General features: G+C 43.7%; 1 protein-coding gene across 2 annotated transcripts in view; it reads right to left on the bottom strand.

The window, feature by feature from the left end:
- GABBR2 (gamma-aminobutyric acid type B receptor subunit 2) overlaps positions 1-16,538 on the bottom strand; it is a 287,781-nt gene that overhangs the window by 6,644 nt on the left and 264,599 nt on the right. For both annotated transcript variants that reach the window (XM_079983945.1, XM_079983946.1), the window contains exons 14-17: positions 12,237-12,347; positions 10,646-10,870; positions 7,335-7,517; positions 3,013-3,142 (exon numbers count right to left, since the gene is read on the bottom strand). In XM_079983945.1, coding sequence (XP_079840071.1) covers positions 3,013-3,142; positions 7,335-7,517; positions 10,646-10,870; positions 12,237-12,347 — 649 coding nt within the window. The remainder of the gene's footprint in view (positions 1-3,012; positions 3,143-7,334; positions 7,518-10,645; positions 10,871-12,236; positions 12,348-16,538) is intronic.

Raw genomic sequence — 16,538 nt, 5'->3', positions numbered from 1 at the left:
CAGGAGCGACCAGGTTTTAAAGTAAAACGGCCTTAATCCTTGCCAATGGACATGAGTTTCAACTCCCTCCTTTAACAGTAACAGTTCTTCTGTTGCCTTGTTATTTACCTACATGTCAGGTTCCTGATCATTCTGTCTGCTGCATGAACCATCACAGTACTGCACAGCCACTTTATCTGAAACCGTGTCACATTAAAATAAAGTTCATTATTCCCTCGTCCCAAAAACCTCAGATCTATTTACAGCAGCATTGTCTATTTTAGCGCACATTCAAAGTAACTCTGCAAAGATAATCATTCTGTCCTGTCACCAGTTACCCTTTAAAAGATTTCCAAAGTAAACCAGGCACACTTAAAAAAAATATTTTCCCCCCAATTTACTCTAACGTGGTGGGGGGAACAAGGCAGGGAGAAGGAGTGCCCCTGTTTCTGGACTTGCCCAGGAGCCCTTGGTAATATCCGCTGAAAAGAAAGGAAAGGCTACTTGAATATTTCACCCCCATTCCATAATTCAGGGCATTAAGGTAAAGGTAAAGGTACCCCTGACCATTAGGTCTAGTCATGGCCGACTCTGGGGTTGTGGTGCTCATCTCGCTTTACTGGCCAAGGGAGCTGGCATACAGCTTCTGGGTCATGTGGCCAGCATGACTAAGCCGCTTCTGGCGAACCAGAGCAGCGCACATAAACGCCGTTTACCTTCCCGCCGGAGCAGTACCTATTTATCTACTTGCACTTTGACGTGCTTTCGAACTGCTAGGTTGGCAGGAGCAGGGACCGAGCAACAGGAGCTCACCCCGTCGCGGGGATTCGAACCGCCGACCTTCTGATCGGCAAGTCCTAGGCTCTGTGGTTTAACCCACAGCGCCACCTGCGTCCCTATTCAAGGCATTAGATTACTCCTAAAGCATATGCTGAAATGGAGTTGCTATATAGGGAAGAAAAGATGCAAATGCACAGAGCAGGCCCAAAATGGCTTCTGGAGGCTGGCTGTCTAAGCTAGATACAGACATTTCTTTTCAGAGAACAGTATACTACAGTCATGTGAGGCCTGTTCGATGAGCTCACATTTTGCTGTTTCAGATCAGTGGGAGAGAAGTGAAAGTAGCTGCAGATCAGCAATTCCAAACTATACTCCCCCATTTTAGACTTTCATAGACCAGTAAGCTGTAAAACGTTGCCAGTTTGGGAGATTACTATGGCCTGGTTCACATGTAACACTAAGCCAAACCATGGCTTAGAGTGAATGAGCAAACGTGGACACCACACACAATCTTCTTCTGTTTTGAAGTTTTGATTATGGCTCCCACATGCTGCACAGTCCCTAAGAAGCTACATCAATGTAGAATCTTATCAAAATACAGGGCGGTTTGGGTTGGAGAATCGATAAAATTCTGATCAATTGGGAAAAAACAATGCTGGTGTGAAGGGTTTGTTTCCTTCTTTTGTAGGGGATGACCAAAATTTCATTTTTTACCTCATTAACTACAATGTTCATATGACTGACAACAGTCTCTCCCTTGTCTATAAAGTGCCTCCAGAGCCTATCAACTTCTTAGTTTCTCTCACCACCAATTCTTCTATACTGTATGGGCCCGAATATAAGCCACACCCAAATATAAGCTGCACCTTTAAAATTCAAGGGTGGGGGAGAGAAAAAGTCAATACTCAAATATAAGCCACTCCCTTAAAATTCCACAGGCACTCACACCCTTTCCATTTTACCTTATGTCTGTTTCAGCAGCGATATCGTAAAAGCCAATTTTTGTAAGGTCACAAATTTAAGCCACACTTTAACTTTCCACAGGTCGGAATTTGGGGGGAAAGTGAGGCTTATATTCAGGCCAATATGGCACTTTCTGCCATTGCTAAGTTACCAGGAAACTATGTACTCTGCAATTCTGCAAAGGCGCAACGCCCCCCCCTTCCAAAACGGTGGCACTGGGTGCTGCCTAAGAAGCCCAGCTTTCATATTTCATGAAGGTGAAGGTAAGTTTTGAGTGTATGGACAATGTCTGGTGAAAACCTGGTGTTTCCTTCTTAGGTTCTGTGTTAGGTAGGCAGCAACAGGTCACATAGCTATGCTTGTTAATGGAGGTAGTAAATATGTAGTGGTCTATAGAAGAGTTGACAGTGGTTTAAGAGAAACTTAGGTCCGTATGGTTAACATTAGAAAGCTGGAGGGCCAGATACTCTTCCCTATCCCCAATCAACACTCCTCATGTTTCCTCATGATGCTAACCAGCCACTGCCAGTATTTCATTTACTGGAGTATATCCTAGACAGGGAAAAGGAAATAGGAGAAACGTGGAAAAAGGAGAAAATGTGGTTTTGACAAAGGATTTGTTGTCAAATCTTCTTCACTCCATCCCAAATGCCTCGTGCATACAATGCTAGCTGACTGACCCTACCTGCCCACAGACTCGCCAAAGTGTTGCATGCTCTGGTTATCTCCCGCTTGGATTACTGCAATGCGCTCTACGTAGGGTTACCTTTGAAGGTAACCCGGAAACTACAACTAATCCAGAATGCGGCAGCTAGACTGGTGGCTGGGAGTAGGCACCGGGACCATATAACACCGGTCCTAAAGGAACTTCATTGCCTCCCAGTGCATTTCCGAGCACAATTCAGAGTGTTGGTGCTGACCTTTAACGCCCTAAACAGCCTCAGCCCAATATACCTGAAGGAGCGTCTCCACCCCCTTCGTTCAACCTTGACACTGAGGTCCAGCTCCAAGGGCCTTCTGGCGGTTCCCTCACTGCGAGAAGTGAAGTTACAAGGAACCAGGCACAGGGCCTTCTTGGTAGTGGCACCCAACCTGTGGAAAGCCCTCCCATCAGATGTCAAGGAAATAAACAACTATCTGACTTTTAGAAGGCAGCCCTGTATCGGGAAGTTGTCAATGTCTGATGTTTCAGTATGTTCTGATATATGCTGTGAGCTGCCCAGAGTGGCTGGGGAAACCCAGCCAGATCGGTGGGGTATAAATAATAAAGTTGTTGTTGTTCTTCCCTACCTTTATTTTCTGTAAAGTTCCGTATACTAAGGATGTCATTGAGCTCCTGATAGTGGTTCTGCTTAATATATGTTGTCTTGTCAGGGGTGTCTTGAAGCTGCATAGTGACTTCTTCTAAAGCTTTGTCCAACTGTTAAAAGAAAAGCATGTTACAATAGCATTAACATATTTTGTAAGCAGGTTTCATTAACTTTCCTTGCAATCTTATGGACCAAAGTTATTTTTCTCTATGGGGTTCCCTTCCAATCATGCGTAAAGGTTGTAGTTATTTCTTCTAACACATTCCTGGACACCCAGACAGGCAAAAGTGTCCTCTGTAATTCAGTGATACCATACGTGCCAGCTCCAGGGGGCTGAAGTATTGTAAAGGTAAAGGTACCCCTGCCCGTCAGGGCCAGTCGTGACCGACTCTAGGGTTGCGTGCTCATCTCGCTCAAGAGGCCGTGAGCCAGCGCTGTCCGAAGACACTTCCGGGTCACGTGGCCAGCGTGACGAAGCTGCATCTGGCGAGCCAGCACCAGCGCCGCACACGGAAACGCCGTTTACCTTCCCGCTAGAAAGCGGCCCCTATTTATCTACTTGCACTTAGGGGTGCTTTCAAACTGCTAGGTGGGCAGGAGCTGGGACTGAACGACGGGAGCGCACCCCGCCGCGGGGATTCGAACTGCTGACCTTTCGATCAGCAAGTCCTAGGCTCTGTGGTTTAACCCCCAGCGCCACCCGCATCCCCTTAATTATGGGGCCCCTTAATTATTATTTTAGGGGGGCCCATTATTGTGGCTGGGCACGGAGCAACGTCAGGACATCATGCGACATCACAAACGTGATGTCGGCACGTCACATTGGGCTCCCCCAAAGTGCTTACGAAGATGGTGCACCTGATAGGGTGTCCACAGATGTGTCACTGGAAAAAATGGGCCCATTTGCACATGGTATCCAAAGGTAGGGGAAACGCACCACACATGTAACTTCTAGAGGCATGGGAAGCATCAAGGGTGGGTGAGTGGGTGGCTGGTCAATGGTGTTGAGAAAAGGTTGAGAGGATGCTTCATAGGTGGCTGTAGCAGCTGACAGAACTGAGAGCTGCAACAGACACCCAAAGGCTTCTCATCGCACAGATTCTGTTTGGGAATCCTGTGTCATCTGTCATCCATAGTAAGCCCTTTCAATTCTGAACAGTCATAAGTCTTCAAAAGAAAACGACTTCTTAAGAAATCTCTCAGAGCTCTCTTTTATTCTGCTCTGAGAACTCTTTCTAGGGCACAGGCAGATACTTTTTTTCCTGTGATGCTCCTGAACACCTCTCTCAAATGCTCCTTCGTGTGAGGAACAGAGCACATTTCTCAACTTTTAAAGTGTCACAGCTTTGCTCTGATGCGTTTTGCAATATTCCACCTCCTCACAAATTTTCAACCATAAAGGGGAGCATGCTCCCTCTGAAGTAAAAATAAAGTAGAAATAACGCTCCGAGGTTTGAAATCCTTCAGCACACAGCCTATCGCCAGCTTGTGTTTTTAAAACAGTGTTCACTGGGTTGATTCTAATGGAAAACGTCAGGCCTGGATTTCCTGTCCCATAAGAAACTTGCTGCACTTTGTTCTCTGTCTTCTTTCCTGGCTGTCCTATGAGGAAACGGAACTCCTGTCGCTCACCTCATCCTGAGGCCAGGATTTTGGCAAAGCGTGCATCTCCTGGGGAGTTCGGCCACAATAATGAGTCTATGTTCTGTCCAGGTTCGAAAAATGGAGGAGATAAGGCAGTCATTAAGTCCAGAGATTTCCAAAAAAAAGTAAGGTAAAGGTAAAGGTACCCCTGCCCGTACGGGCCAGTCGTATCCGACTCTGGGGTTGCGTGCCCATCTCACTTAAGAGGCCGGGGGCCAGTGCTGTCCGCAGACACTTCGGGTCACGTGGCCAGCGTGACGAAGCTGCTCTGGCGAGCCTGCACCAGCGCCGCACATGGAAACGCCGTTTACCTTCCCGCTAGAAAGCGGTACCTATTTATCTACTTGCACTTAGGGGTGCTTTCGAACTGCTAGGTGGGCAGGAGCTGGGACCGAACGCCGGGAGCTCACCCCGCCACAGAGATTCGAACCGCTGACCATATGATCGGCAAGTCCTAGGCACTGCAGTTTTAACCCACAGCGCCACCCACATCCCCAAAAAAGTATCCCTTCCTTAAAGCACTTTTTCATTCAGAAAAATGGTTTTGTTTGCAAATATGATGAGAAGGAACATTCTGCACATCATGTGTAGGTTGACTCTCACTAGCCCTCTCCTTCATCTTGGTGACAGCGGTGGAAAGAAATGGCAATAGCAGTCCCTGGCTCTGTCCACAGTAGGGCCTTAATGAGCACATGAGCCACTGCTTGCATATGCCCATTTATGTGGTTTCATGCACATAAGAGCCCTTTCAGTTTTATGCCTCTGAAATCCATTTCAATGTTTCTTCTCCATACTAGTGGGCAGTGCTTGTTAGAAATTATTTTTTACAGAGGGTTGTTTTCCACCCTCTTGAATTAGTTATTCCTTGCCCACCATATGTTCCAGAAATCTGAGGTCCGCTGTGGGCAAGTAGGCATTTGCTTACCTGTGCACACACACCTTTTTAAACCTCCATTTTTAATTATGAAATACAAGTTTTACCAAATTTTCACAAAAGAGTCAAAAATGTGTGTTTGTGTGCTCCAGGCCAGGAAGCCTGGGGTCTGTTTTAAGTATGCAAACAGGTATTTGTATGCAGGTATGTACACACCTTTTAAATTTGTTTTTGAAATACAAGCTTTGCACAAAAGAGCACCCCTTTTTTGTGCAACTCTGGTATATATGTGTTGCTCTAAATCAGGATTTGGAGTTGCACACGTGAAAGGCTGCTGCTTCCTTTCTTTTCCAGCCTCCTGAACCTGTTTTTAATACAGCTGTTTTGTGCAGGAGCAGTTATGTGCAAAAGAGCTGTTTTAGAAATTAAAGAATCTGCAAACGTGCCTCCAGCAACAACGAAAAAGGCAGACTGCATCCTTTCCTTTGGGTGGATGGAAACAAATAGGTAGCTTGCACTCATGCCTAGAAACTTGGAGGCAGTGCCGTTGAAACAGCTCACTTCCATAAAGGGATAAATAAAGGAGATAGAATTACGTAACAAGTATACTTTAAAAGGTGGCAGATCTAATTAAAAAAGAATACATCTAAGATGAAAGGATCTAGGTGATCTGAAAAAGCAACATCTTTTCTAAGAGATAAAACAGAAGTTTTCACATCAAACCCACAGGTTCGTAGCAGAGAGATGACAGTAAAACTCATACTATAGCGATCCCCCCTCCCTTTTTCTGTCCTGGGACACCATCGCTGAGTAAAGCTAAATTAGCGTGTAATCTGGCTAGATAGTAGTATTTTACATCACACTGAGTTCAGCAAGAGGGATGTAAGAACAGTGGGATCCAAATGTGCTTAACTTTCTGCCCCAATTAATAAGCAGTTATGTGACAGCAGGTGCCCCAACTATAACCCAGAACACAGTGCCCTGAAACTTCGTTCAGCTTCGTTGAATGCCCACAAATTCTAGTGTTATGAGACTAGTCACAACTTGTTCTAGTCCACGTCTTTCCATGCCATGCATAATTCTTATAAACTTCTATCCTTTTATCTCTTTAACTACACAGTCCCAGATGCTTAAACCTTCCCTCATAGGAGAGTTGTTCCATCCCTTCGATCATTTAATTTGCCCTTTTTCTGAACCTTTTCCAACTCTCCAATAAACTTTTTGAGGTAAGGCGATCAGAACTGCACAGAGCATTCCATATGCAGTCACACCATAGATTTGTATGGTGCCATTATGATACCGGCAAGTTGATTTCTAATTCCTTTCCCAACGATCCGTCGCATGGAATCCATCTTTTTCACAGCCACCTCACACTGGGTCAACATATTCATTGAGCTACAACCGCTACAACGTCAAGGTGTTGTTCCTGGTCAGCCACTGCCAGTTTGACCCCTCCAGGAGCGTATATGTGAAATTAAGGGGGGGGGGTTGCTGCAAACACAGAGCATCATCGGGGGAAAAACACAGTGAGAGCATCTTCAGGGAAGAAGCAATTTAGATAGGAGAAATGGTCAAACTCTCTCCACACTCCTGCCCCGTACTGGATCCAATATGGGTCCCACGGTTGCTTCTAAAGTGAAAAGCAAAACATCGAGAGATCCAGTCATGTACCTCACCTGTTTTGACTCTCGAATTTCAGATAGCCTGATGGCCTTGCAAACTGAGAATACATGCAATGCCCGCAAGACAGAACACTCTAATCCAGAACACACACTTAGCAATACCTCTGTTATTTTCATTCTCAGCTGGTGGTTTTCTGACTGTAGACCTTCCAACCTCGATGTGCTGGCCTGGTTGACACTGGTGACTGACGTTGATGTTTTTGAGTCATCTTTCTTCTGGTTCTGAGTGAACTGGAGTCCTCTGTTTCGGGTGGCAGCATCTGGATTTGTTCTCAGTGTGATTAGCTGAAAGTTGAAGAATATCTCATTTTATTTTTGTGTATCTGTGCCCCAAAACATGTTCATTGAACATGCATTCAAATGTGTAATGCTGGATTTGAGGCATAGTCTTCAGTAGTGCCTTGCCAATTTTATCATCCATGTGAGCTAAAACTATTTAACTACTTCCCATAATTTAGCAAAGGCACCTTAACGTGCTACTTAGCTAATGTTCGAAGCTCAAAATAATGTGTAAGGAGCTGCTGATATGGCTTCTTCCTACGTGTCAAACCTCCAGGAAACCAGACTTCTCCTAGGAATCACAGATTTCGGACATTACTGATGCAATGCAGAAATGATCCCTGTGGCTTCCAAACCTCCCCTGGAAGGTAATATTTGAAGGGATCTGAAAACAACTTTCAAACCCACCCACCCAATTCCATTCCTCCTTTTAGAGTTCCCTTCTTCAGTATTGAGATAATTTACTAAACTTTGGCCAAAGAGATTAGAAAATTCCATTCATATGCCAATCTGGGTAAGTGTTTCAGCCCAAAGTAGATGGACTTTGTACATTCATTACAGTGGTGCCCCGCAAGACAAACGCCTCGCAAGATGGAAAACCCGCTAGACGAAAGGGTTTTCCGTTTGGAGGCGCTTCGCAAAACAAATTTCCCTATGAGCTTGCTTTGCAAGACGAAAATGTCTTGCGAGTTCCTGTGGGGTTTTTTCCCTCCCCCCCCCTTTTCCTAAGCCCTAAGCCGCTTATCAGCTGATCCACTGATAAGCCGCTTATCAGCTGATCTGCTAAAAGCCGCTAAACCGCTAATAGCGCTAATCCGCTACGCTGTCAATGGGCTTGCTTCGCAAGATGAAAAAACCGCTATACAAAGAGCCTCACGGAACGGATTAATTTCGTCTTGCGAGGCACCACTGTATTTTTTATTGATTAACGTTTATTACACACCCTTCACTATAAAACCTCACGGCAGCTTATGACAATGTAAAACAACAATATTAAAATTAGTTTAAACAATTAACAATTAAAGAATGGAGTGGGTCTATCTATCAATACTGATATGTATATTAGGCGTACTCCTAAAATATAGACCTGCTTCTTCCAGGGCATTGCGGCCCTGCCCATATTCCCACCTCCCAGAGTCAATATCTTGGAACACATAACATCTCAATCTTACTAGGATTCAGCATCAATTTATTGGCCCATATCCAGCCTATCACTGTTTTCTGAGCCACAACATTAGGAGGATATGAAGTAGTAGTATTCATCTCAGCCTTTAAATAATTTGCCCATGCAATGTTAACAGCAATGTTAATTGTGAAAACCTGATATTTCATAATAATGGGAAATCACCACGGCTCTCTCTAGTGACATTATTGGTGGGGCAGAGCTGTGGAGCTTCCTAAGGGCTCACCCAGACTTCTTTTTGCACCATGTTTCTAGGCACAGATCTGTGCTTTAAAGCTGAGCACTTTCTTTGTCCATTATACGTGTTGCTTCTGCCTTCTCTTAGACCTAGCTCCCCCTGAGGTGTGTCTCAGCTGTATTGCTGAAGATTACAGGTGTGGGCTCACGACTGAATAAAGAACACCAAAAGCCAGCATGTCAGGGATGAGGCCAGGCTAGAAACCTTTCCCTGAAAGAATCAGGAAATGATCCTTCATTTACTTCCTGCATCCTGAATAGCCATAGCTCAGGCATGGAAAAATCCAGGAATGGCAAAGATAGAGGAATGATCAATTAAAATCTGGGGTAAAGCCCAAATAGTTAAAGCTACAAATATGGTTAGGGAAGGGAGTCAAAGCAACAATATTTTTAATTGAAAAATGGAGTTTGCTCCCCCCCCTTTTTTTTTACTGGAATGGGAAAATGCAGGATGAAGTAAACCTCTATGTGATATAATTTTTGTATCTAATAATGCTGGCTATTTCTGTATGTATACTTTTATAAATATTCACATCTATATAGTTATATATTGTATTACAGTCATACCTTGGAAGTCGAACGGAATCAGTTCCAGAAGTCTGTTCGACTTTCAAAATGTTTGGAAACCAAAGCGCGGTTTCTGATTGGCTGCAGGAAGCTGTAGAAGCTCCGTCGGACATTGAGTTCCAAAGAACATTTACAAACTGGAACACTCATTTCCGTGTTTGCGGCGTTCAGGAGCCAAAACGTCTGAGTAGCAAGGCGTTCGGGATCCAAGGTACGACTGTATTATAAATAAGTAAAGGTAAAGGGACCCCTGACCATTAGGTCCAGTCGTGGCCAACTCTGGGGTTGCGGCGCTCATCTCGCTCTATAGGCCAAGGGAGCCGGCATTTGTTCGCAGAAAGCTTCTGGGTCATGTGGCCAGCATGACTAAGCCGCTTCTGGCGAACCAGAGCAGCGCACGGAAACGCTGTTTACCTTCTCGCCGGAGTGGTACCTATTTATCTACTTGCACTTTGATGTGCTTTCGAACTGCTAGGTTGGCAGGAGCAGGGACCGAGCAACGGGAGCTCATCACGTCGCGGGGATTCAAACTGCCGACCTTCTGATCAGCAAGTCCTAGGCTCTGTGGTTTAACCCACTTAGTATTAAAAGAAACTTCTCTCTGACATCTAGATTCTTATGTGTAATTTATTCATAGATAACCAGTTCCCACAAGTGATACTGCCCTAGACAAAGCTTTGCTCTGTCAGTTCTAGACAGAAGTAGATTTCTGTCTAATCAAGATATGGAGGGACCAGGGCAACTACCTGACGGAATAACTGCATATCCTTAGGAAGGTGATATTTCACCTTTCCTTCATGGAACTCAATATGGCAGATGTGGACCCCTTCCCTCATTCTATTCTCAGAACCACCCTGAGAGAGGCAGATTATGCTGAGAGATGCAGTGATTGGTGCAAAGCCACCCTATAAGCTTCACCCGAGTCTCACCAGTCTTAGTCCAACACTGTAACCACTAAAACCACGCTGGCTCTCAACTTACGCTTTAAGAATCATGGGCACAATCCAGTGAGCAACCATGTCCTTTTGCTGTTCCAGTTCAGTTCAGTGGGGCTTGTGCAGGAGAATTTCCCAGTGCAGGAGTGAATTTAATAGTCCTACAAAAATTATATGCAGATAACAGACCCATAATGAGTCAATGTGCTTACCTTAGGAACAAAGACTAAGCAGAGCGTAATAGTACTACAAAATATAATGACTAGTGCCACAATGCAGAATTGAACATTGGGCTGGTCCCGTGTGAGAAAGGAAACAGCAGCTCCAATAATGCACATGATGCCCACATTGTAAACACTCATGCCAATGTATTTACTGTCGTTCAGAGCAGGAATGCTCACATTTCGAGTCTCCCAAGCCAAAAAGCAACCAAATAGCTGAAATTAGAAAGAGAGAAGGAAGTGATGATTGTTAACACAATAAGCACAGTGATAGGTTTGCATACCAGACATCAAAAGAGTTCTGTTTCTATTTCTATCTGCATTCTGCTTTAAGCAGCTTATGTTGACAAATGCAAGACGGGGCGAGATCCAGGCAAAGTTAAGCACATTTAACTTCCACCAAGTGATTCCATACTCTACCTCTCATTGAAATAACTGAAACTATTTAGCTCTGGCTGGATTTAGCCCACTAGTATTTAATTTAATTGGGGGGGGGGAGGGGCGGTTGCTTATGAGGTATATAATTACATGACCCACCTCCTAACCACTTGGGCATGAATTACAGGTGTGATATTGAGTAATGTGCATGCAAGCATGGGGCACATAAACTACCACATCTCCTGGGTCTTCTCTTACGGATAGGAAATATGATATGGGAGATAAACTTGTTTCGTATTGGTAAAAAGGCTTAATTATGATAAATGGTTAAAAGGCTCATTTATTTTAAAAGAATTGCACTTGCTACCTTAAATATACTGGGGCATTTGTATTAAGCCGGAGCTATTTAAAATATTTATCAATCAGCTTTTTTTTGGCTAGTAACCCATAAGAACATGGCATCAACTCTCAGAGGTTACAGCCTACTTCTTCAGCTGCCTGCAGGGCACTTAAAAGGCTGCCATCGTTTCAAAACAGACACCAACCCACGCTTATCAGTGACATGAGAGAGTATGGAATACGTGATGATAAATGGCTCACTCAACTCAGTCTTCCTCATGAGGGAGGAGTCTGTAGTCTCTATCTACATTACCATTAGAACTTTGGGTTTTAATTTCATTTGAGCAAAATAGCAACCTAACATTTTAGCCATTTTAAGTAAAGGTAAAGGGACCCCTGACCATTAGGTCCAGTCGTGGCCGACTCTGGGGTAGCGGCGCTCATCTCGCTTTATTGGCCAAGGGAGCTGGCGTACAGCTTCTGGGTCATGTGGCCAGCATGACTAAGCCACTTCTGGCGAACCAGAAACACCGTTTACCTCCCACCGGAGCGGTACCTATTTATCTACTTGCACTTTGAGGTGCTTTTGAACTGCTAGGTTGGCAGGAGCAGGGACCAAGAAACAGAAGCTCACCCGTCGCGGGGATTCGAACTGCCGACCTTCTGATTGACAAGCCCTAGGCTCTGTGGTTTAGCCCACAGTGCCACCCTTTTAGCCATTTTAGGACAACATAAATAAAACTGAAAGTGTCCCAGTAGGCTTCATGGCCAAGTGGGGATTTTCATTTAGGTCTCTCCACTCCCTAGTCCACCATTCTATCATGACACCATACTGGCTCTGAGCTACACTTACCATTAGACTTACCATGAGTAGGCCTTTGTAGGCATAAACAATGCCAAGCCAAATGGTCATGTGAGTGTTTTCACAGTGCTCCAAAATGGGAAGAATAGAAATATCTCGGCCTGCAGGGTCAGGCTGCAAGTAAAGAGAAGAGAAGAGAAGAAAGGATTTTATCCCTGAGCTTATATGCATGAAAAATGAATATTGTAGTCAGGCCAGAGACTGTTGGAGGCAGAAATCTAGGGGGGCGGGGAAAGAATGCTAATGAACTGGAAGCAGGTTCTTAGGCCCACTGCTCAAGAAAAATACCACACTGAATGGTACATCCGTCAGTCATTACCATAAGCTTCTATCCTTATCATAAATTATATTGTAAAATAAAATACTAGAAGGTCCTCAATGCAGCAATATTATTTAGCATTTATAAGGCACTTTTACAACATTCATAGCACTTCATATACATTATCCAACAATTCGTACAAGACCCTTGCAAAGTTGATTTATATTGTTATCCTCTTTTTACAGGTTGGGGTGGTCTGAGAGTGCTTTGCCTAAGGGATCATGGTATAGATGGACTTTCTGATGCATAACCCAGTTTATAAATTACTATTCTGTACCAGGCACACAAAGAAGTAAGGGGAATTTGCCAGTGGTTTTTGTATAATGTATTTGTTGTTTTGCAACATTTTAAACCGAAAAGTTTAGAAGATGTTGGCTTCACCAGTACAAAAATCTGGACATTATATTGCATTGGAACGGACATAAAACAAATTAAACTGCACCTATGGCTGTATTAAGCATGATATAATTAATTGCAAGTTTTAATAGGTTTATAATCATGAGTTATGGATGATAAGTTTTCTGATGAAAAGTTAAAATTATGATAAATTTTCTGGTGAAAAGATAAAATTATGATGAATTTTCTGATGAAAAGATATCATTAGCTGCACACCACCAACTCTCCTTTTGTACATTTTGATATTGTTAGAATTAACACCCAGCAGAAAGATGATGATATATTTGAAAACTGGCTATTCTTTTAATATACATCAAGTAAAATGCCCTTTGTGTTTTCTCCTTCAGAACTTAAGGATCTCTTAGCCTCTGCTGAAGATGAAGCTTCGTAAGCTCTTCTGGAACTTGATAGCATCTCTGACACTGGCAGCAGTTTTTGGATACTGTGTTCAGCAGCTCTGCATGGGAGTGAATTCATGTTAGGCTGTCATTCCCAGCTTACTCCAATTACTTCCAAATCTGCTGAGGCTTTTAGCTGTCAGCCCCTTGGGATTTCTCACAGCCCCCCCCCCACTCCCCATTAGGCTACCTCAAACTTTCTTTTGTAAAGGATTTCCAAATTTTGTGCTTCAAAGCGTTCACATTTCCCATCCCATACAACAATTCTCACAAGCTAGTCAGGGGAAATAGCATCTCCTGCTTCTAGATGCCAAGAACATTACACTGAAGTTTGGGGCAATGCAGAAGGGAAGAACGTTAGAAAATGCAGTCCACTCTCAGTGCCCACCACTCAGACTAAGCTAATAAAAGAAGCATATGAGAGAGTGAGCCACTTGAAGAGGAAAGCTTACAGACATGCCCAAACGCCCAAGGCACAGAATGGACAAGACCAGGGTGGCTACTTTTAATATTCCTGCACTTGTGCCTTTAATAGGAGCATCACAGAGATATTTTCCCCCCTCCCCACGGATGGAAATAAATGATGGGGGAAAGCTTCAATGGCTTATCCCACTCCTGCCCTCGCCACATTAGCTTGCAGTGAAAAGCATAACATCAAGTCCTATTCTCCCTGGCCGTCCACAGATTAAGGGTTACTAATTGTTGCAATCCGGAGAATTTTGAATCTCAAACGAATGTAGGCAAAGACAGAAGTCCTGATGACTTTAGCAGGTCAGATACAGTAGTAGCAATGTATCTTACCGTAGTCAGACAACTGAAGGTTAAAAATGAGTTATCTGGGTTGCAACCTGGCAATGCTGTCGTTCCTTAAACTACTGGATTTCAGCACTGAACTCCACCATTGTTCATTTTCCCAGGAAGACTTTGCTTTTTTGCTAATCTAAACTGCCAAAACATGAACTTTGGGTTTTCACATTTATCCTGCTCCAGCAAAGCCTTAAAACATTAAATACCTTACAGTTGTCAGTTTCCCAAAGGAAATCCACTTTGCTCAGAACTTTCAAATCCTCACTGCTAAGAAATATTTTTAGCCACCAGCATTCATCCTCATCCAACAGGGAATCCTGTCCTGTAATATTGAGTTAACTGAAACCATCCTGCAGTGATTTCTGATAGGATAAATAAGTATGTGCTTAGACCAAATATGTATTCATCTACCAGGGTGGAGATGGCTTCTTTGGCAGGAGTTTCAGAAACCTTCAAATGCAGAACATGTGGCAAACTCCATTTTAACTTCTTAAATAACGACGAGCTCAAACCTGGTGCAGCTTTTCATTTGGCTGACCTAGATATTTCACATCAAAAAAAGGCTGTTGCGAAAAGGCTTAGGAATCCAACTCATGTTTTTAAAATCATCCTAGTAAGAAAGTGTAACGTCATCTACAAGTGTTGTGAAACATGCTTCCAAAACAAAATTCTATACAAGCCACCTCACGTCAGAGATAGTCACACATTATTTATCCTGGAAACATGCCTTCCCTTTCCATTTGTGTCTCTGCTCAAACAGCTTCATAAAGGGACGCATTTTTTGTTGTACTTACTGAGTTTTAAAGATGAGACAATGCTGTTAGAGCTATTTATAGATTCATCTCTTGTGGATGCACGTTTTCCCCATCGCTGCCGCTAACCAAGAAAATTTCTCAGCAAAATATATCCATAATTTATTATTTTCTCTCGTGTGGGCTTTTCTTTAAAAAGACACTGATTTTTATAAGCATGATGGATCTGGGCACAAGTGGTTGCTTGATTCTGAACTGCTGGTATAACAATCCCAACTTTACCCCGTAGTTATTGAAAAACGACATAAAATTCCATCTAATTCCTTATGTTTTGTAATGATGAAAGTGGGTGGCATGTTTTGCTGGAACTCCTGCAACATTCTACTCAGTGCCAGTTCATTCCTACCCAGAGGGCAGGTTTCTACTCCAGCCGCCTCTTCTTTGCCCATCCTGTCTCACCATCTGAGGCAAAATGGGAATTGACAACTTCTGGCCCATCAAGCCGTGTCCCACTTCTGTTGCCACACCCTGTCTCTCGCCAAACTTGGTGTGAGCTGGGGCACTCCTCAAAGTTTTGCAGACCGGCTTTCTCTCAGGGGCAGGGAAGATGAATGGCAACTCCAAAGCGCTGGAATGCCTCCATCTTGGCAGCAGAAGTGGTGGGGCTGGCGTGCTTCACCCTGTGTCATGAGCTCTGCCTCTTTAGATCATGGGATCATGCCATTCTTTATTAAAGAAAGGAAGTTCTCCATTTTGGGGTCCCTCTTGCGGTGGAACAAAATCCTGCTTCTCTCCCATCCAAGACCAATATTTTAATTTTCCCAACTGAACTGCATGGAACAAGCTCAATAGGAAAATTAAGAGTAGTATACTCCTGAACACATACATGCCAGTCCTGGATGGATGCTCTGTCCATGTGTGCATTCAAGGAGGGGTAGGAACTCAAAAGGCAAAGTAGAATGTACAACAAAACATTGCCGTGTGTCCTGTAGATATACAAAGCCCTGAGCCACTTGGGTCTAGGATACCATAAGGACCACCTAAGCAAGGTGGTGAACCCCAAGAAATAGCAGACAAAATCTGAGGCCTTCCCCTGCCCCCAGATTTGGAGCTGATGCTGGTTTTATGGCTACACAGATCCATAGCTGTCAACTTTTTCCTTTTCTTGCGAGGAGTCCTATTTCGGAATAAAGGAATTTCCCTTTAAAAAAAGGGAAAAGTTGACAGCTATGCACAGATCATCCCTTGAAGGATCTCAGTTATTGGTAAGCAACTTGTATTTTTTGTTTGTTAAAGTCCTTAGCTCATTTGCTATAACCAGGGCAGCCCAGAATCCTAATAATACAATAAAAAGTTGTCATACATAAAAAGCAACCAAAGCCTCTATGAAACTGATGTCATAGGCTGGTACCAAAGAAGTCAGTACAGTGTGCCCCGAGAACCTGACAGAAAGAACCTGATAAGTATGGCAAACAAGCTCTGTGTTACCTGCAAATTTGTAAAATACGGTATTTCACTCGTATCACTGGCAAAACCAGTTTTTGGCATAACACCTAGAAATAGCCTCCTGCCAATCTGACAGTGAATCACTAATGAGTAATCGGCTGGAGATGACTTTTCGACTGTTTGGGCA

Source organism: Podarcis cretensis (genome assembly GCF_951804945.1).
Source record: "Podarcis cretensis genome assembly, chromosome: 7".
NCBI lineage: Eukaryota > Metazoa > Chordata > Lepidosauria > Squamata > Lacertidae > Podarcis > Podarcis cretensis.
This window is presented reverse-complemented; position numbering and strand designations above follow the sequence as displayed.